This window comes from Vanacampus margaritifer, chromosome 12, assembly GCF_051991255.1.
Source record: "Vanacampus margaritifer isolate UIUO_Vmar chromosome 12, RoL_Vmar_1.0, whole genome shotgun sequence".
Classification (NCBI taxonomy): Eukaryota; Metazoa; Chordata; class Actinopteri; order Syngnathiformes; family Syngnathidae; genus Vanacampus; species Vanacampus margaritifer.
The window spans coordinates 13,162,505-13,183,270 of NC_135443.1; the positions used below are offsets into that span (position 1 = coordinate 13,162,505).

At 37.4% G+C, this 20,766-nt stretch overlaps 1 protein-coding gene across 1 annotated transcript in view; it reads left to right on the forward strand.

The window, feature by feature from the left end:
- Positions 1 to 19,768, forward strand: part of lyst (lysosomal trafficking regulator) — a 59,487-nt gene extending 39,719 nt beyond the window's left edge. Inside the window, 22 exon segments of the mRNA XM_077581710.1 lie at positions 989 to 1,165; positions 1,239 to 1,315; positions 1,407 to 1,595; positions 2,341 to 2,486; positions 2,563 to 2,659; positions 2,814 to 2,875; positions 3,008 to 3,063; positions 3,436 to 3,588; positions 5,037 to 5,281; positions 7,875 to 7,941; positions 8,025 to 8,181; positions 8,574 to 8,714; positions 9,576 to 9,793; positions 9,869 to 10,099; positions 11,905 to 12,094; positions 12,172 to 12,308; positions 12,398 to 12,496; positions 14,187 to 14,323; positions 14,400 to 14,497; positions 14,611 to 14,767; positions 18,244 to 18,315; positions 18,399 to 19,768. Of these exon segments, the coding sequence (XP_077437836.1) occupies positions 989 to 1,165; positions 1,239 to 1,315; positions 1,407 to 1,595; positions 2,341 to 2,486; positions 2,563 to 2,659; positions 2,814 to 2,875; positions 3,008 to 3,063; positions 3,436 to 3,588; positions 5,037 to 5,281; positions 7,875 to 7,941; positions 8,025 to 8,181; positions 8,574 to 8,714; positions 9,576 to 9,793; positions 9,869 to 10,099; positions 11,905 to 12,094; positions 12,172 to 12,308; positions 12,398 to 12,496; positions 14,187 to 14,323; positions 14,400 to 14,497; positions 14,611 to 14,767; positions 18,244 to 18,315; positions 18,399 to 18,537 (3,045 nt within the window). The 3' untranslated portion in view covers positions 18,538 to 19,768.
- The last annotated feature ends 998 nt before the right edge of the window (positions 19,769 to 20,766 follow it).

A 20,766-nucleotide genomic window follows, 5' to 3' on the forward strand; every position in this document is an offset into this window, starting at 1 on the left:
TTTGTCATAGAAAAATCATGTTTGGATTCTCGAGTCACATGTTAGTTATACTGTCTGTACCTTTTTTAATAAGATCTGGTGAGATGGAATAACTCATTTATGTTTGGTATGTCTGCATGCAAATACATATTTTTTTAAATAACGTATTATGGAACTTGACATTTAAAGTCGGAACGCGTTTCAAGTCTTTCAATTTGGAGTTCACCCCAAAAAAATCTGTGTGTGGGGGGGGGGGTGGGATTTCCATGTGTGACATTGTGTTAATTTTGTGAGCATCGAAAGTATTACTACAGGTGTGTTTAATTTTTTTCTTTAATATTTTTGTCATGTTGCTAGTGTCGTAGTTCTGATGGCAGAGAAAAAAAGAAGAATCTGAATTTACCGTGACATAAGAAAGAGTCTAGCTTTTCTTTACAATATAATCGATATAAACAGTTGTCAAGATAGATAAATATTAAGGATGTTGGATACCACTTTTTTTCAGACCGATACACATACAAGTACTCAACTCTTTAGTAGTCACGGATACCGATACCAAGTACCGATACCACTAGTGACTAGTACTTTTGATAAACAAAATCTCCACAAACAAACCCATCATTTCGAACGAAGAACTATATATCCAAATATAGCACTTTTTCTATGATATTTTTCTATTTTTACACATACTGATATCGGTACCACTACCTTAAAATAAGGCTGGTATTGCCACCAATACTGATACCTGTGATCGGTACTCGCCCATCCCTATTAATTTTATCTCACAACTACACAGGTTTTATTAAATTTCAGTCGTTCCTTTAAAAAAATTAAAAAAAACACTAGGTTAGCCACTAGGCTATTTCTTTATTATTATTATTATTATTGCATGCTCTCGATCAAGCCACTCGTTTTGCTGACTTCGCAATATGTCAGTCAACCGCAAGCAGCTCGTAGTCTCTTCAAGCGCCGCATGTGACTCATATGCAAATTGTTCCGTCTCTCATAGCACGGGCCCAAGTTGTCACTGTACCTTTACGAAATGCTGCAAGACCACAAGGACAGCCTCTCCAAAGACGAGCAGAATGCCGTAGGCGTTTTCATGACCTCGCTCAAGCTTTGCGGTCACCGCTGCATCCCACCCAACGTTCCACACAAGCAGGACTTGCTCAAGGCCATTAAAGAGGCGAGCCCTTTTTAGCCTGCCTTGTTTTAGTAAGCACAAGTGTACTTGTTTACTCATAATTGACTTTGTACAGGAAAAAATCAAGTATGAAGCAGAGGAGAATACAAGCAAGGTAGCGTGGGAAAAGAAAATGACCAACACTCAAAAGAAGTGAGTAGAGCGCCCAAAAAAATATTTGAATAGGTAACTCTTTTCCTGCTTTCTATTAATGCAACTACGGATGACTTTCTCTCCTCTGCAGTCTCATCCAGAGGCTCGACGGGAAGTCCAAAGACATTTCGAAGATCGCCGCTGACATCACGCAGAATGTGTCTCTGCGGCAAGGCATGGAGAGAAAGAAAGTCATCCAGCACATCCGAGGCCTCTACAAGACGGACCTGAGCGCCAGCCGCCATTGGCAGGAGCTGGTGCAGCAACTAACGCATGACCGGTAGGCACAGACGTGCTAGAAAATAACGTTTCCATAGCAACCAAATTAAAACAGGCCAAAGTGTTTTTCCTGACTCATTTTTTGGGGAAGTTTTGTTTTTTTGTGTATTTTTTTCTGTCATAAAAAAAAAATCAGGAGAAAAAATTACTCAGGAAAAAAGAAATATTCTGAAAAACATTGTATAACATTTGTAGTAATGTCTTTTTTGACCTCTGAACTCACTAATGGCGGACACTTTCATACAATACACTTCCGTAGAAACGTAACTGTTAACTAAAATCACGCCGATCGATTGACATGTTTGTATTCCTTACATGCTCCATAAACCTATCTTATATTAGAATGATAGTATACTGTAAAAAAGCATAAAACATTACCAATACAGTGTGAGTTACTAATTACGGTACATGCCTTACCCTAACTGAGCCAGTAAGACATATAATTGAAGGTACGTTGGAGGTATGCGGGGAATTTAGCTAGTCTGCAACAAGTCACTTGGAAAAAAAACTCAGAAAAACAAAGCTGTTTAAAAATCAATTTTCCTCTTTTTTCCAATTTTTTTTTTCTGTTTTTCTGAATATTTTTTCCTCTGTTTTTTGGAGAATAAAAAATTTATGACAGAAAAAAATATTCAGTAAAACAGAAAATAAAAAAAAAGCAGAAAATAAAAAAATAAAACGCCAAGTGAATCCAATACGCTCCCATAACACCTCATATATTGACATGATTTGTTTGTCTGTCCCAGTGCGGTTTGGTATGACCAGACATCCTACCCCACGTCCTGGCAGTTGGACCCAACGGAAGGGCCGAACCGTGAGCGGCGACGACTGCAAAGATGCTACCTCACCATCCCAAACAAATATTTGCTCAAAGACAGACGCAAGCCTGAAGGTGAAAACTTCACAAGTGTGTTGAATTTCTTTCCCATTTTTCGTGGATCTCATTCTGACCCACTTGCCTTATTTAGACGCAGCGAAGCCGCCACTGTCATTCCTGTTTGAGGATAAGACGCACTCGTCTTTCTCCTCCACCGTGAAAGACAAAGCCACTAGCGAACCCATCAGGTACTGTATGTTTTCCTTTTCTCTCATCTTATTAACAGGATGACCCGAGGAGGACAATTAAATATGTAATCAAGCTGTTTTGCTTCCGGACATTGCATCACCACTTTATTCAGATGCTGTGTAGATATACGAAACATCTTTTCATTTCTCCCAGGTTTACCAGGCGCTGCATGAGCGTGGCCCCCTCCAGAGAGACAGCAGGGGAGCTGCTTCTAGGTAACGACAAAGTGTTTCTGTGCGCTCAGCTCAAGAATGCGTGTGGTCTCTGCTCACACACACGGGGGGAGTTCGTCATCGCTTGGCATTCGCCTGTTGCATCAATCTTATTGGCCTTGTGCTGTCTCACAGGGAAGTCTGGAATGTACTTTGTGGAGGACAATGCTGCAGACGCTCACGACGGCCAGGTAAGGCCTGAGGGCTGCCATCGTCTGTTGCAGACCAAAGCAGATGGCGGCAGCAATGTGTGTTTGAGGAGCTGTGTCAGGAATGAACAGAATGATGGTTGATTGTGCTTTCTGCTATTATGCAGTAGTTTAGGATATTATATTGCTATTTTAGTCGTGCAATGCCGCATTTTAACCTTGTCAGTTGAATGTCAAGCTTTGCATAGAATTCAGTTTTTTTGTTGTTTTTTTTGCTTGGGGTGAAATGTGAAGTTGAACTCAAAAGTAAGACAGCAGTGTGAACACATTGGAATTCAGAGATCGTGATATTGTGTGCAAAAAAAAAAAACTTTCACAAGACATTTTTGTAACTTGCCCGACACTGTTGAACAGAGCCTTCACGGTGAGACAGAAGCGCCGTCTTTCTCTTGGACTTATGAGGAGATCAAAGAAGTGCACAAGCGATGGTGGCAGCTGAGAGACAACGCTGTGGAGATATTCCTCACCAACGGTCGAACGCTGCTCTTAGCCTTTGACAACAACAAGGTAAAAAAAAAAAGTTATATTCTATCACACTATAAGTATAAACTTATCCCATTAAATGTAAAGATAGACCGATATGCTTCTTTTTTTTTACCGATACCGATTATCGGTAGTCAGGGAGGCCAATAACCGATATTTGGAGCCGATATACATTTGCAGGGGGAAAAAATGGTGTCCAAATTTTTAATAACAAAATAATAATTAAAACTCCAGCAGTTGACTGCTTAAATGCCTTCAAGCACATGTTTATTAAAACGTTTTTGTGATTTGCAACATGTTTTTTTGTTTGCCATCAGCTTTTGCACCAACTATAATGCCAACTCCCAAATAGCCACTAATTTGCGGGCTAACCATTCACCCTCACGCTAACCCCGGGATAACTCCCAAATAGCTGCTAAAAAACGGCTATTAGGTTAGCGCGCAAGCTAACCGTTAGCTCACAGGCTAACCTAATAGTTGTTAAAAGTTAGTGTGCGGGTGAAAGGTTAGCCCGCGAGCTAACCGGCTAGCTCGCGGGCTAACCATTCACCCGCACGCAAACTCCCAAATAGTTGCTAATCCGTGAGCTTGCCGTTAGCTTGCGGGCTAATAGCCACTAATTGCTGCTTATTGGCTGTTAGCACTGCATGAGCAACCAATCAGATGGTGCAGTGGGCGGGCCAATGCTGCAGGGAGTCGCTGACTCAGAGCAAATGGAGGAGAAAAGTGGCCATTCAGAAAATGCTGAATAGCGGCGCCGATTATCTGCCGGGCCGATTATCTGCCGGGCCGATTATCGGTCTATGCCTAATTAAATAGGATGAAAACATCCTTAGAGAGCTCTGACACGATGAATTTGAACTGTTCGGGCTTATGGCAAAAGGCAGAGTACATTTTTGGACTGGTAGTCAAGTAAACATTTATGCACGTTCACACCTACGGGCAGTCTTACGTTAACCTAACATACATGTGCTGACTTTTGTGAATAGATTGGATGAAAATGCATAGGTTGAAAAAAATGTGTAGAACAAGTGATTTTAATGGGGTTTCATTTCCAGCTCACTTCAAGCCTCTCTTCAAAAAGACAACTTAGAACCGCAAAGTTACCCCAAGATCAGCTGTGCTGACCCAAGTTCTAACTTCATTCTTAAACTATTTACATACAGTGTAAAAGTGCTTTCTCCATTGGTGGATAGTTTAATAGAGAAAGTGATTAAACCACTCAGGGGTAAAATTGGTCTTGCATCCAGCGTGTCAAGACTGTGGTCCTCAAGGAACTCAATATTTTAATAGCGGGCAGCATAGTGGACTGGTGGTTAGCACGTCTGCCTCAGTTTTTAAATTCAGGATTTGTTTGTGTGGGTTTTCTCAGGATGCTGCGGCTTTTTGTCACATCTCATAAACTAGCATGTAGGCTCCAGTTGACACCTAACGAGAACGTGATGTCACTTTGCATTTTTTCCTTTCCAAAGTTCCGGGACGACGTGTACCACAACATCCTCACGTCCGATTTGCCCAACCTGCTGGAGCACGGCAATATCACGGCACTCACGCAACTGTGGGGCTCGGGGCAGATCTCCAACTTTGAGTATCTCACACATCTCAACAAGCACGCCGGCCGCTCCTTTAACGACCTCATGCAGTACCCCGTGTTCCCTTTTATCCTGCGAGACTACACGAGTGAGACGCTGGACTTGCAGGACTCCAACATCTACAGGTCAGTGAAGTTGGGTAGGGATGAGCATCAACCCTGACTATTTCTAAAATGTACTTGTATGCATTTCCTGTCAAATGTTAGTCTTTTGGTGATAAAATACCTAATAATTCAATTGTCAACATTCAAAAACAACGCCATTATCGGTGAGAGAATACAAAGTATTGTGGTTGCTAACTATTGCTAATTGTTAACCCATTTGAACTAAGACTTTTTGTAACTACACAGACTTAATTGATTTAATGTTACTGAACACAGCCATTTAAATAAAAGGAAAAAAAGATTTTACAGCATGCATTATATAGTATTTAACTCATTCACTGCCATTGACGGCTATAAACGTCAAAAATTCATTTGAACTATTTCTATTAGTTCAACTTTTCCCCCCACTTTTATTAACAAGAGTATGAAAACCTATAAAAAGAATTAATTTTTTTCTCCCTTTCCTCTTCCGTTTTTTTTTTTTTTTAATTTTCAGACTTCGTTTTTCAAAAATGTTAGACTTTTCCGCCTTTCTGTCAAATTTCTGAATTTTTTGACAATTTTATGGACATATTATAGTCATTTTCTGCTTCTCTTCCTTTTTTGGACATTTTACCTATAAAAAAAATGTATTGTACATTTAGAACAGACATAAAATTTGTGATTAATCGTGAGTTAACAAGTGAAGTCATGCGATTAATTACAATTAAAAAAATTTAATCGCCTGACGAGAGGATTATTAAAAATTAGGGGCGTCAGGCGATTAAAAGTTTAATCGTAATTAATCGCATGACTTCAATAGTTAACTCACGATTAATGACACATTTTTTATCTGTTCTAAATGTACAATAAAAAAATTCTAAGTTTTCATACTCTTGTTGACAAAAGGTTATAATGTTTATAACCGTCAATGGCAGTGAATGAGTTAATGCTTGTTTTTTGTTTTTTTGCATGACTTTCATTTAAATATTATTATTGACTTTTTTTTTATCCCACTATAGAATATGTACTTTTTTAATACTCTGTGAAAACTGAACAAACTATTATAGTTTTATTTAGCAATGTTTTCTACATTCTTTCTCATGACCTCTCATCCTTCGTAAATAATTTATGGATTAAACTTTTAAAATATTGTCCAAACACAAAATATCTAAAACTTGTCATAAAAGAACACATTTTGAACTGAATAGCTCCAAGATTAAACTTTGTGAATATATCAATATTTAAGAATGGTAGCCTTTGTTCTTGTTTAGTTTACAATTCCCCGTGTGTAGTCATAGAATATTTAGAAACCTCTCCTGAGCTTTTGCTGCTTTGATTGTTGTTGACAATGCAGTGCAATGCTCCTGGAAAGGAAATTGCTTTTCTTGGTGGTGTTGATCAAACGTTTTCAAGGCCTTTGGAATAGGTGAAAAACACAACATAAAAATATGAATAAAAAAAAAAAGAATATTTAAATGAAACATTCATATCGAAGGTGACGTATTATGGAGACGAATTGTATCATTCATAGCTGTTTTCAATATAGTGGTCTGCAACCTGCGGCTCTGGAGCCACATGTGGCTCTTCAGTCTCTCTCTTGTAAGTCCCAATTAGTCGATTTTTTTTTTTAACATATTTATTTTTTAGATAAAATATTCTTTAAATGATTTCATGATGTAGACTTAAAATGGATGATTACACTTTTTTTTATGTCAGAAAAAGAGATTTTAACATATTTATTTTTTAGATTAAATATTCTTTAAATGAATTCATGATTTAGACTTAAAAATGAATAATTAAACTTTTTTTTTTATGCCAGAAAAAGAGATGAAAGATAGATGAAAAAGTTTTTTAAATGACCTAAAAATGCCTAAAAAGAAAGAGGAAAAACAACAATTACCATAAAATGTCCATGAAAATTCAAAAAATGAGAATTGAATTAAAAAAAGGCAGAAACATTCAAAAAAATTACCGTAAAATGACCAAAAAAAGAAAACTCAAAAATTACCATAAAATGGCCACAAAATTGCCCCCAAAAAAGGCAGAAATGTTATTTGTTAAAAAAAAGCAGTGAAGAAAACGTTTAAAAGGTGTCAAAAAACAAAAAAAGAAATCCCCAAAATAACCATGAAATGGCCACAAAATTGCAAAAAGGCACACAAAAAAAAGACAAAAGAAATTGCCATAAAATGTCCAAAAAAGGAAGAGAAGCAGAAAATTACCATTTGTCTATAAAATTGTCAAAAATCTCAAAAATTTCAGAGAGAGGCGGAAAAGTCTAACATTTATGAAAAACGAAGTCTGGAGGAAAAAAAAAAGGAAGACGAAAGGGAGAAAAAATGAATGTTTACGTATTGGATGCTTCTCTCCTATTTTTGTGTAGTAGTGCAGCTCTAATTAGTACATTATACTAATACTAACACTGTTTCCTTCATCACAATCTTCAAATATTTTGCGGCTTCAGACAAGACTTTCTGTTATTAATTCCGTAAAGGTTGCTAACGTTTGCGTTAGGGTTGATGGCATGACTCATTACAATCTTTTACCACTTTCTTGCGTGTCGTTTCTAATGTGAAACTCATTTTATGAGCAACACTGACTTTTAACTGCTTTGTGTGTTGCTGCCATGCAGGAATTTGAGCAAGCCCATTGCCGTCCAGTCCAAAGAGAAAGAAGATCGCTATGTGGATAATTTTAGAGTAAGACTTGTCCAGTGTTCATCAACGTTTATTTTGTTTTTGTTTTTTGTTTTTTTAAATGAGCGTGTGTTTTCCTTGCGTAGTATTTGGAAGAGGAGTACAGGAAGGGCATCCGGGAGGACGACCCCATGCCTCCCGTTCAGCCTTACCACTACGGCTCTCACTACTCCAACAGCGGCACCGTGCTGCACTTCTTGGTCCGAATGCCGCCTTTTACCAAGATGTTTCTAGCCTACCAGGGTGAGTCACCGCTTTTAGCCCTTGTCATCAAGGATTTCGCTCTTTTACAGCACGTGTAGTTGAAACTGCCCCCCCCCCCCCGTAAGTGTTCACGGTTCTTTAATAGCAGCGTTGATGGAATCTCACCCAGTGGTGCTTTTAGCGCCCGGTTCCAGCTGTGCGCAACCACAGCCATGAAAGCTTATTTTGTCTTTTATACTTGTCCTTCATCTCATCTTTTCCTTTCTGGATCTAATGATGTTTTTTCATTCAGCCGATCTCTCCTGTGATCCTCAGACGCCTTTATGCGACTGCAAATGTATTCAGCGGGCGATGGTGTCTGAGGTCATGAAAGGGCGCCGTTCCAATCACTGAATCGGGTTTGTAATTAGATTGTCTTTGGTCTTAATCAGATCAGAGCTTTGATATCCCGGACCGGACGTTTCACTCCATGAACACCACGTGGCGGCTCTCGTCCTACGAGTCCATGACGGATGTGAAGGAGCTTATCCCGGAGTTCTTCTATCTGCCAGAATTCCTGGTCAACAGAGAAGGTCATTATGTTTACGCTCACTTTTAACTCATTCACTGCCATTGGCGGTTATAAACGTCCCAAAAAATATTTTAACTATTTCAATTAGTTTAACTTTTTTTCTCTCTACTTTTTTTTTTCTCAATTTTTTTTTTTTTAAGGAGAGCTCAGTATTGTTCATTCGATTTGACATAATCATTGCTCTCCTTTTTAAAAAATAAAAAAATAAAAAATAATTTTTTTTTTTTTTTTCTCATTTTTCTTTCTTTTTTTAATTTTTTTTTTCTCTCTACTTTTGTTAACAAGAGTATGAAAATCTATATATTTTTTATTGTACATTTAGAACAGAAATAAAATGTTTGATTAATCCTGAGTTAACTATTAATTACGATTAAACTTTTAATCGCCTGACGCCCCTAATTTTTAATAATCTTCTCGTCAGGCGACTAAAAATTTTAATTGTAATTAATCGCATGACTTGTTAACTCACGATTAATCACAAATTGTATGTCTGTTCTAAATGTGCAATACATTTTTTATAGGTAAAATGTCCAAAAAAGGAAGAGAAGCAGAAAATAACCATAATATGTCCATAAAATTGTTAAAAATATCAGAAATTTGACAGAAAGGCGGAAAAGTCTAACATTTTTGAAAAACGAAGTCTGAAAATAAAAAAATAAAAAAAACGGAAGAGGAAAGGGAGAAAAAAATGAATTATTTTTATAGGTTTTCATACTCTTGTTAATAAAAGTGTAGGGGGGGTTAAACTAATAGAAATAGTTCAAATTAATTTTGGACGTTTATAGCCGTCAATGGCAGTGAATGAGTTAAAAGCATTTGATCTCCTCTCCTCAACGTCTTTCTTGCTCTTTCCCCTCAACAGGTTTTGATTTTGGCGTTCGTCAGAACAGCGAGAGGGTCAACCATGTGAATTTGCCTCCCTGGGCCCGGAACGACCCGCGTCTCTTCATCCTGATTCACCGTCAGGCGCTGGAGTCGGATCAGGTTTCTCAGACGCTGTGTCAGTGGATCGATCTGGTGTTTGGACTCAAACAGAAAGGAAAAGCTGCCGTCCAGGCTATCAACGTCTTCCACCCAGCTGTAAGAATACCTCATCACGTTGAATCGAAGATATGAGGACTGACGCTTACAGCAGGTTTTTATGAACCTCCACAGACGTATTTTGGAATGGACGTTTCGGCAGTCGAAGACCCAGTCCAGCGAAGAGCGCTTGAAACCATGATCAAGACGTACGGGCAGACTCCCAGGCAGCTTTTTAGCGCCTCCCACGTCGGCAGGGCCGGCCCCAAACTCATGATGGAGGGCGAGCTCCCGGCCGCCATGGGTCTCCTGGTTCAGCTCGCCTTTAGAGAAACCAGAGAGCAGGCCAAGGAGATCATCTGTCCGGTAAGCCGCCTGCCATAGATTGATTCCATTTGAATGTATTTAAATACGTTTAAATCTATTTCCAAATACGATATGTTGAAAAGTATTTGGCATAGACAAATATCGGCCAATAATCTGTGCCGATATTTGTAAAAATGCCAAATATCGGCATCGTCCTTTTTTACGAATCTGATAAAGTTGGTATATCACTGAGCGGTGAATTCTTGCGAATGTAGCAAAATTTCATCAGGATTTGTAAGATGTTCACAGACCGTTTTTACTTGTCGCAAAGACATTGCGAACATATTCAGTCCATTTTTTACCGTCTGCAAAAATCTTTTGAAACCTTTAACGAACCCTGTCGAAAACCCAAAATGAGCTAGATTCACTTTTATTTGCCGCTCAGTGAGATACAGGGATCTTTTCATTTATGGCTTTATTTAAATTTCCACTTTATAAAAAAATGAGTGCTGTCAAAGTTAAAGTGTTAACTCATTGATTAATTATATAAAAAAAAATTTTATTGCATTAATCATGTATTAACACACATTAATCACACTATTAACTTATTCACTGCCATAAATTCATTTAAAAAAAAAGATTATTAAAAATTTGGGGCGTCAGGTAATTCAAATTTTTTCGTAATTAATCACATGACTTCAATACTTAACTCACAATTAATCACAAATTTTATATCTGCTCTAAATGCACAATAAAAAAATTCTAGGTTTTCATACTCTTGTTAACAAAAGTGGGAAAAAAAAGTTTAAACTAATAGAAATAGTTAAAATTCATTTTTGACGTTCATAGCCGTCAATGGCAGTGAATGAATTAATTTTGACAGCGGATGGTTACGTTAAAGGTAGCACAAGTCAAGAAGTCATCTTTAGTTATGAAGGTTGCGTTTGAGCAATAAACATAACTCCGTCCGTCCGTCTTCTTCTGCTTATCCGGGGTCGGGTCGCGGGGGCAGCAGCTTTAGCAGGGAAGCCCAGACTTCCCTCTCCCCAGCCTTTTCAGCCAGCTCATCCGACGGGACCCCAAGGCGTTCCCAGGACAGCCGAGAGACATAGTCTTTCCAGTGTGTCCTGGGTCGTCCCCGGGGCCTCCTGCCAGTAGGACATGCCCGGAACACCTCCCCAGGGAGGCGTCCAGGAGGCATCCGAACCAGATGCCCGAGCCACCTCAACTGGTTCCTCTCAACGAGCACAGAAGTCCAATAACAAAACACCACTCGGGTTTCGATCGGGGGGGCCATAATAATAATAATAATAGTAAACATAACTATACACATTAAAGTAAAGCATTTAATAAATATTTGCGTATGACATTCAGAAAAACTACTGGGTTCATTCTTTTCTTTTCATTTTAAATTATGCAAGTAATTGAATGAAAATTTGATTCAATTCATTGGCAAATAAAAAATTCAACATGGTCAAAAAACAAAATTAATTAACAGATTAAGAGAAATTAACAGAAGAAAATAAAAAAATGTCGAAAGAATTAACACCATGATATGTGCTACATTGCAAATTTTTTTTGATAAGAAGCCTTTTTAATTAAGTGATTAATCGTGATTAATCAAAATTTTAAGATGTGATTAATCTGATTAAAAATGCAATCGTTTGACAGCTGTAAAAAAAAAAAAAAAAAAAAGCTGACACTGGGAACTCCCTACACTTTTAATTTAAAATAAATAAATACATTTAAGAAATGATGTTGAAATTTTGGAAAACTTAATTTTGACGATATTTTCTCTTTTACCGTAAAAGAATATCGGCTTTAAATTTCGAGTATCGGTCTCCTTGACTCTGTCTTTCCCACAGAGCCCACTGCCATGGATCAAAGGTCTGAAGTGGGGCGAGTACGTGGGCTCTCCCAGCGCTCCCGATCCGGTCGTGTGCTTCAGCCAGCCTCATGGCGAGAGGTTCGGATCGCTGCTGGCTCTGCCCACGCGCGCTATCTGCGGCTTGTCGCGCAAGTTCTGCCTCCTGATGATCTACAGCAAGGAGCAAGGTAGGCAGACGCGCGCCTGGCACGCGGGACGGCTCGTCCCTACAGCCGACTGATTCAATACCTTGTGCCCTGCGCAGGTGTTCGCAGCATGCACAGCACGGACATCCAGTGGTCGGCCATTTTGAGTTGGGGCTACGCAGATAACATACTGAGGCTGAAGAGCAAACAGAGCGAACCGCCCATCAACTTCATTCAGTGCTCCCCCCTGCATCAGGTAACCATAAGCTAGCAATTGCACCGTCGGCCACCGTCCAATCAGATGCCACGTTTTCGTCCATCTCACGACCCGTGCGTCTCGTCCAGGTGACCAGCTGTGCTTGGGTGCCCGATGGCTGCCAGCTATTTACGGGAAGCAAGTGTGGAGTCATCACCGCCTACAGCAACCGCTTCACTAGCGCCACGGTGGGTAACCATGGCGACGGCCCCCTCTAAGCCCTCCGCCTCCACATTATAACATTGCAGGCCCTCCTTCCTCCTCATCGTTCTTTTCTTTTCAGAGCCGTGCGGCGCTCGTACGCTCGGCCTCATTAGTCACATCACAGTTGCCCTTAAAACACATTTCCGCAGCGCACAAGTGGGATTAAAGGGTTCAAACAGGGATTCTTGTTTCCCCCTCTCTCTGATTTGTCATTTTAACACCAGCTAAACCATCGGTGGGCAAAAAGCATTGACATTAGAGTCCTTTAACTCATTCACTCGCAGCCATCTTCACTGAAGTAACCCCCTTCGCTCCCGGCTGTTTTACTGGATTTTGACTGATTTTGCAAGGCCCACAGAATATTGTGTTCTATAGCTATAAAACATGGAACCTGCCAAAAGAAAGATTAGAGTCTCTTCTTTCATCAGGAAAAAAAGTATATTTGTATCTGTTTCCGTTTTGCAACATTTTGCATTAGAATATAGCTAAGTTTCATCATTATTCACATTTCTGGCAAAAAGGAGCTTGTTGCAACATGACACTGGTTGATCTCTTATACTCTGCTGCCACCTGCTGGCCTCTGCAGTTGAGAGGCTGCATCAAAGCCTTCTGTATGCTCTATCATAAAAAAAAACATATAATTACGTTTTCGGGAGTGACGGACAAAGTATTAAAAAAAATTATTTATATATTTTGGGGTTTGAATGAGTAGAGGAAGTCAACCTTAAATATTTCTTGAAAATAATATGTTATATGTGAGCTCACTAGTCTAAACATGACATTCTGATTAATGTTACATTTATGGAATATGAGCGAAGCAGCAAAATGCAGCCGTTTTTACCCATCTTAGAAGGCAGCCATTTTGCCACTTACTATCAACTGAAGATGACATCAATGTTGCTCTTTCGAAAGCTGAGCTGTGATTGGTTGTTTTCTAAGACCTGAGCAACATTGATGTCATCTTCAGTTGATAGCAAGTGGCAAAATGGCCGCCTTCTAAGATGGATAAAAACGGCTGTATTTTGCTGCTTCGCTCATATTCCACTAACGCAATATTAAACAAAATATTGTATTTAGACTAGTGGGGCTGCATAGAACATATTCTTGTCAAGAAATTTTTGGTTGGGTTGAGTTTAACTCATTCACTGCCATTGACGGTTATAGACGTCAAAAATTAATTTGAAGTATTTCTATTAGTTTAACATTTTTTTCTACTTTTGTTAACAAGAGTGAGTATATATATATATATATATATATATATATATATATATATATATATATATATATATATATACATTTAGAACAGATATAACATTTTTGATTAATCGTGAGTTAACTCGTAAAGTCATGCAATTAATTACGATTTTAATCCCCCGAAGCTCTTAATTTTTAATTGTAATTAATCGCATGACTGTTAACAGATAACTCACGATTAATCATAAGTTTGATATCTGTTCTAAATGTCCAATAAAAATTGTTTTCTCGGTTTTCATACTCTTGTTAACAAAAGTGGAAAAAATGTTAAACTAATAAAAATAGTTCAAATGAATTTTGACGTCTATAACCGTCAATGGCAGTGAATGAGTTAATATTTGTTGCAATCATTTCCCAAAGCATTTTCTATATAATATCCCTAATGAACGTTGATCATCTCTATGGTTGTCTGTGCCGCAGTCGGAGATGGAGGTGGAGTCTCAGGTTCACCTGTACGGACACACAGGTGAAGTCACCAGCCTGTTTGTGTGCAAACCTTACAGCATCCTCATCAGCGTCAGTACAGACGGCACCTGCATCCTCTGGGACCTCAACAGGTGGGCGTGGTGCCCATCCAGGCTTAGGCCCGCCTCTTTGTATGTGCTTGCTAATTGAGATCATGTTCTGTTACAGGCTCTGTTACGTGCAAAGCCTCACCGGCCACAAAAACCCGGTGACGGCAGTTTCGGCCAGCGAGACCACAGGTGACATCGCTACAGTTTGTGACTCGGGTGAGACTTCTAGTGGTCCGCAGTTTTGCTTTTTGTTCTACATATTCGTTGAGTTCTTTTTGTTGTCGTTGCCTTAAGCGCGGTGTTCACTCTGCCGCTCGTTTTGTGTTCAGTGGGCGGAGGTAGCGACCTGCGCCTGTGGACCGTCAACGGAGACCTCATCGGTCACGTGCACTGCAGAGAGATCATTTGCTCCGTCGCCTTCTCCAATCAGCCGGAGGGCGTATCGGTCAACGTCATTGCCGGCGGGCTGGAAAATGGCGTTGTCAGGTGAGGTTTTTCGTAGGGATGGGGTATCCATTCCAATTCCCTCAATCGATTTGTTTCAATTCAATCCAATATCGATTAATGATCCAACATCAATTCTTCTTAAATATCAAGGGCATGATACAAACTCCACAAACATTAAATTCCAAAATAAATTTTGCGGAGGCAGTAACTATACTTTTATAATCACTTCAGTGTTACACAAATATTGACATCAGCAAGGATGAGATGAAAATATTTTCATCATTCTTTCTTCATTTATTTTTTTTAATTCATTTCTCATTTTCCATTTTTCCCATTACAAACAATAACAATACAAAACAAAAAGTGTACAAAATAAAAATAATAATAATAAATGAGTAAATAAATAGAGCCATCTCTCCACAAAAGAGTGATACAAGTGAAATGACACAAAAATCAATAACCTGAAATTATATCCAGTCCAAGTCGATTCAAAAGTCTACTTTTCCTTGAGTCGAACACAATTTTTTATAAATATTTTGGGGTTTACAGTGTAAAAGAAGTTTATTAATCTAGTGTTTTTTTTCTAGTTCTTAACAATGCATTTCTTAGCAGCAGTTTTTGCAAGTAATTCAAAAAGTTTTTTTTTTATAATTAGAATTCAGTTTTAGTAGAGTTACATCTCCCAACAAGCAGGTACGAGAGTCAGGTTCAAATATCTTCATAATTCTAATTCAATAATTGTAAATATAGATTTAAAAAGATTCAATTTTGTCTTGAAGTGCAACAAGTCAGGTCTTTCATAAATTTAAAGGTGCATTGTGCCGTTTAAAAAGGTCATGTTAAAGCTTTTTCTACATCATGCATGCTCCACCAATGCCCAGATGAGTACGAAGAGCCCTGTCAGCTTTTATCTGGGGCGGAGTTTTTCTTACCTCATTTGAAGTCATGTCTTCCTTTGTCAAGTGTGGCTGTCGCTTTAAGATCGTGCTCGTACTCGCACCATGAACGAGCCTGACACAGATGCTGCAGTTACGTGTTGGACCAGAGGTGGCACTCGCGAGTAAAAAATTGACAAACTGCACAAAGATCCTTTAAATTCATGTGAACAGTAAATTTCAAGAAAACAGCAAGATACAAAAAAAATGAAATTTTATTTTCTTATGAAATGATGAGAAAAAGAGAGATTAAATTAATCGATTCATGGTTTTATGAATTGATATCAGGTCCCAAAAGGAAAATCGATTTGGTATTGATTATTCGATTTTTAAAAACCCAGTCCTAGTTTTTGGTGAATACTGTATACTTTATGATTCTAAACAGCAAGATACAAAAAAATAAGTACTTAATTTTTTTTATTTTTATGAATTCCTGAAAAAAAGAGATTAAAATAATCAATTCCTGGTTTTATGAATTTATATCAGGGCCCAAAAGGAAAATTGATTTGATATTTATTATTCAATTTTTCAAAAGCCAGTACTAGTTTTTGGTAAATATTGTATAAGTTATGATTCAAAACAAGAAGATAAAAAATAAAAAATAACATAATTTTTTATTCATTTTTTTTTTTTTTAGGAATTCCTGAGAAAAAGAGATTAAAATAATCGATTCATGGTTTTATGAATTGATATCAGGTCCGAAAAGGAAAATCGATTTGATATTGATTATTTGATTTTTAAAAACCCAGTCCTAGTTTTTGGTAAATATTGTATAATTAATGATTCAAAACAGCAAGATACAAAAAAAAAAATACTTTAAATTTTTTATTTTTTTATGAATTCCTGAAAAAAAGAGATATTAAAATAATCGATTCATGGTTTTATGAATTGATATCAGGTCCCAAAAGGAAAATTGATTTGATATTGATTATTCAATTTTTCAAAAGCCAGTACTAGTTTTTGGTAAATATTGTATAAGTTATGATTCAAAACAAGAAGATAAAAAATAAACATAATTTTTTATTACATTTTTTTTTTAGGAATTCCTGAAAAAAAGAGATATTAAAATAATCGATTCATGGTTTTATGAATTGATATCAGGTCCGAAAAGGAAAATCGATTTGATATTGATTATTTGATTTTTAAAAACCCAGTCCTAGTTTTTGGTAAATATTGTATAATTAATGATTCAAAACAGCAAGATACAAAAAAAAAATTACTTTATATTTTTTATTTTTTTATGAATTCCTGAAAAAAAGAGATATTAAAATAATCGATTCATGGTTTTATGAATTGATATCAGGTCCCAAAAGGAAAATTGATTTGATATTGATTATTCAATTTTTCAAAAGCCAGTACTAGTTTTTGGTAAATATTGTATAAGTTATGATTCAAAACAAGAAGATAAAAAATAAACATAATTTTTTATTACATTTTTTTTTTAGGAATTCCTGAAAAAAAGAGATATTAAAATAATCGATTCAGGGTTTTATGAATTGATATCAGGTCCGAAAAGGAAAATCGATTTGATATTGATTATTTGATTTTTAAAAACCCAGTCCTAGTTTTTGGTAAATATTGTATAATTAATGATTCAAAACAGCAAGATACAAAAAAAAAATTACTTTAAATTTTTTATTTTTTTATGAATTCCTGAAAAAAAGAGATATTAAAATAATCGATTCATGGTTTTATGAATTGATATCAGGTCCCAAAAGGAAAATTGAATTGATATTGATTATTCAATTTTTCAAAAGCCAGTACTAGTTTTTGGTAAATATTGTATAAGTTATGATTCAAAACAAGAAGATAAAAAATAAACATAATTTTTTATTACATTTTTTTTTAGGAATTCCTGAAAAAAAGAGATATTAAAATAATCGATTCATGGTTTTATGAATTGATATCAGGTCCGAAAAGGAAAATCGATTTGATATTGATTATTTGATTTTTAAAAACCCAGTCCTAGTTTTTGGTAAATATTGTATAATTAATGATTCAAAACAGCAAGATACAAAAAAAAAAATACTTTTAAAATTTTATTTTTTTTATGAATTCCTGAAAAAAAGAGATATTAAAATAATCGATTCATGGTTTTATGAATCAATATCAGGCTTGAAAAGAAAAATCGATTCAATATCAATTATTTGATTTTTTTTTTTAAACCCAATCCTAGTTTTTCATAAACATTGTATAATTATTATTTAAAACTGCAAGATACAAAAATATTTCGGCCTTTTAAATTGTATTTTCTTATGAATTTCATTCATGGTTTTATGAACCGATATCAGGTTTGAAAAGGAAAATAGATTCAATATTGATTATTCAATTTTCTTATATATTTTTTAACCCAGTCCTATTTTTTTTGTAACCATTGTATATTTACCAGCAAAAATCATCAGTTAGCCCTTAGTGGCTGTTCACGTGACAACCTTGTCATCCTTGTCATATTTCCAAGATTGTATTTTATTTTATAACCCATATTGTCAACAGAGCGTCTTTTCAATCTCATAACCATTTCAAGAAGACATAATTGTGTCGTGTCTATCTCTCCTCACTTTCTTCCCTTTTCGTCTCTAGACTTTGGAGCACGTGGGACTTGAAACCAGTGAGAGAAATCACCTTTCCCAAATCCTGCAAACCCATCATCAGGTAGCACGTTAGGCGGCGTTGCACTTTCCTGGTATCTTCCTTTTGACGAACGAGCACCTTTTGTGTCGGTTTGTGTGCCTCAGCCTGACGTACTCGTGCGACGGCCACCACCTGTACACGGCCAACAGCGAGGGCACGGTCATGGCCTGGTGTCGGCGGGACCAGCAGCGCATGAAGCTGCCCATGTTTTACTCCTTCTTGAGTAGCTACGCCGCGGGCTGAGTGCGTGCGTGCGTGTGTGCGTGCGCGCATGTGAACAGGTGAGAGAGATGGTCGCAGGTGTATATCCTGGCGCCGCCTCAGCAAGAGAAGCTGCTCCTCCTCCCGTATATATACAGTACATAAGAGGAATGTTTGTGACCATGGCTGCAATAGACACTTTATTCCCCCCCCCCCCCATCTGTTGTTTTTTTTTGCCTGACGTTTAATTTTTTCCTGTTTAAGCTGCTAGCTCGGCAAAAAAAAAAAAAAAAAAATCTCCTCCAGGCTTTGGGCTCGTTTCAAATAAACGAGCGAGAGGACGAGCCAATGACCGCATGCCTGCCACGATGACGCTTGACTGTGCGGAGGGTGACGCGCTCCTTGGAATGTCACTTTTTATGCATTGTGGAATGGCTTTTATTTATTGGGAAATGGGAAACGACGCAGTTAACAGCATTCATTTGGGCCTTTTTTTTTTTTTGGAAAGCTTCACACGGTGGCGAAGTGTGTCATCCCCCTCACGATCCTCCTGTCTGCTCTCTGAAAGGCGACCAAACGGCTCCCTCCTTTCTCGCAGCTCTTATCATTTTACATTCCCTCACTACTTTGCTGCACTTTGGCTTCGTCCATTAGCACGGCGCTTTTTTCCGCTCGCCCGAACCGCCATTTTACATTTGACGTCGAGCCAATCGTCCGTTTCATCTGCAGAGAGCAATAACCGATTACATGCAATAGGTCATCATTTTTATTCTTGTACTTTTTTGCCTTTCGAGCCCGCTGCGGCGATGTCTTAACATTTCACTCTTGTTTACAAGAAAGGGAATATTTGTTTATAATTGAGACTTCTCCTTGTGATGCCATTTTGTGTTTCATCCTTAAGACCCGTCCTTTGTTTACTTTCTCCTTCCATGTACATTCATTTTCCACGATGAAACCTTTTATAAAAATCATCTTTTTTTTTTCTTGCGCGATGTCTGAGAGTGTGACAGAAAGCAGGAAGGATGATGTGAGATTTTTTTTGGGTTGCATTGAAACGGACAAAAAAAGTATTTTTCTCTCGATAAACTTGAGCTATGCATAAATGAAGTTTCTGATGATGTTGGATCTATTTGACCTCTTTGGCCTGATTGTGCAGTTTGGACTGAGTTTGAAAGGTCATCTTTTGTTTGTATATATGTATGTGTGAACAAACCAAGTGATGAGCATATTCTAAATATATAAATATATATATATATAAATATTTGAAGACCTGCCTTGTCTTGTGTGTCACTTTCATTGTGCATCTGGGGGAGTCAGATTAATTGACTCAAGGGCCTGACATTTAAAAACGCAAAAAATCTAAGTTGCCGGCGAAACGGGATAAAAAAAAATTTGAGCCGTCTAGTAAGGACAATTTTGTGGTATGGTATAAGCTTCTGTTTACCGTGCAGATGGTGCCGTTTTGATTCTCGGACAGTGACCTAAATATCAGCTACAGTACGTCTCAAGCTCTGATTTAAAAAAAATAAAAAAATAAATGGTGCCAAACAACTTGAACCAGCGACTCATCTTTGAGACCTTGTAATAGGACAAGCTGAAAGTCTCAGCGACAACAAAGGTCATTTGAATATTTTATGCTAAATTGTTGATATTATGATAGGATGACATGGAGCTTGTCGTAAAAAAATTGTCATACATTATGGGAGATGTAGGTTATGTGGAAAATATTTTCTTGATTACACTTGAAATTTGAACTACAGCAGTAAATTATCGTAAATATGTTGACACTGCATTTAATATGAATAACTTTTAGAGCAGGGCTGTTTTTTGCTCAAGGACATTTGATTGTTTGAACTGGACGGGTGAGCCAAGTCATTTGTCCAATAGCGAAAAGCTAAAACTGAACCAAAAAAAAAAGAAAAAAAGTCACAGTTAATGTAAAATAGCTTCATTCCAGAATACAATTATTTTTTAATTTATTTAAATTATTTTTCTAGACAAACAACCATTCTACAGTCAATTTAGACTTGAGTCTCTATTTAACCTACCAGGCACGTTTTTGGACTATGGGATGAAACCAGAGTACACCCATACAGACACAGGGAGAGCATGCAAACGCCACACGGGAAGCCTGGAGCCTGGATTCGAACCCACCACCGCTGAACTGTGGAGTGGATGTGCTCACCATCCGTCCAGTATGCCACCTTAACTAGAATTATTTCATAAACTATTATAATGTGGGAGATGAGTTTAAATGCCTGTTTATAGGTG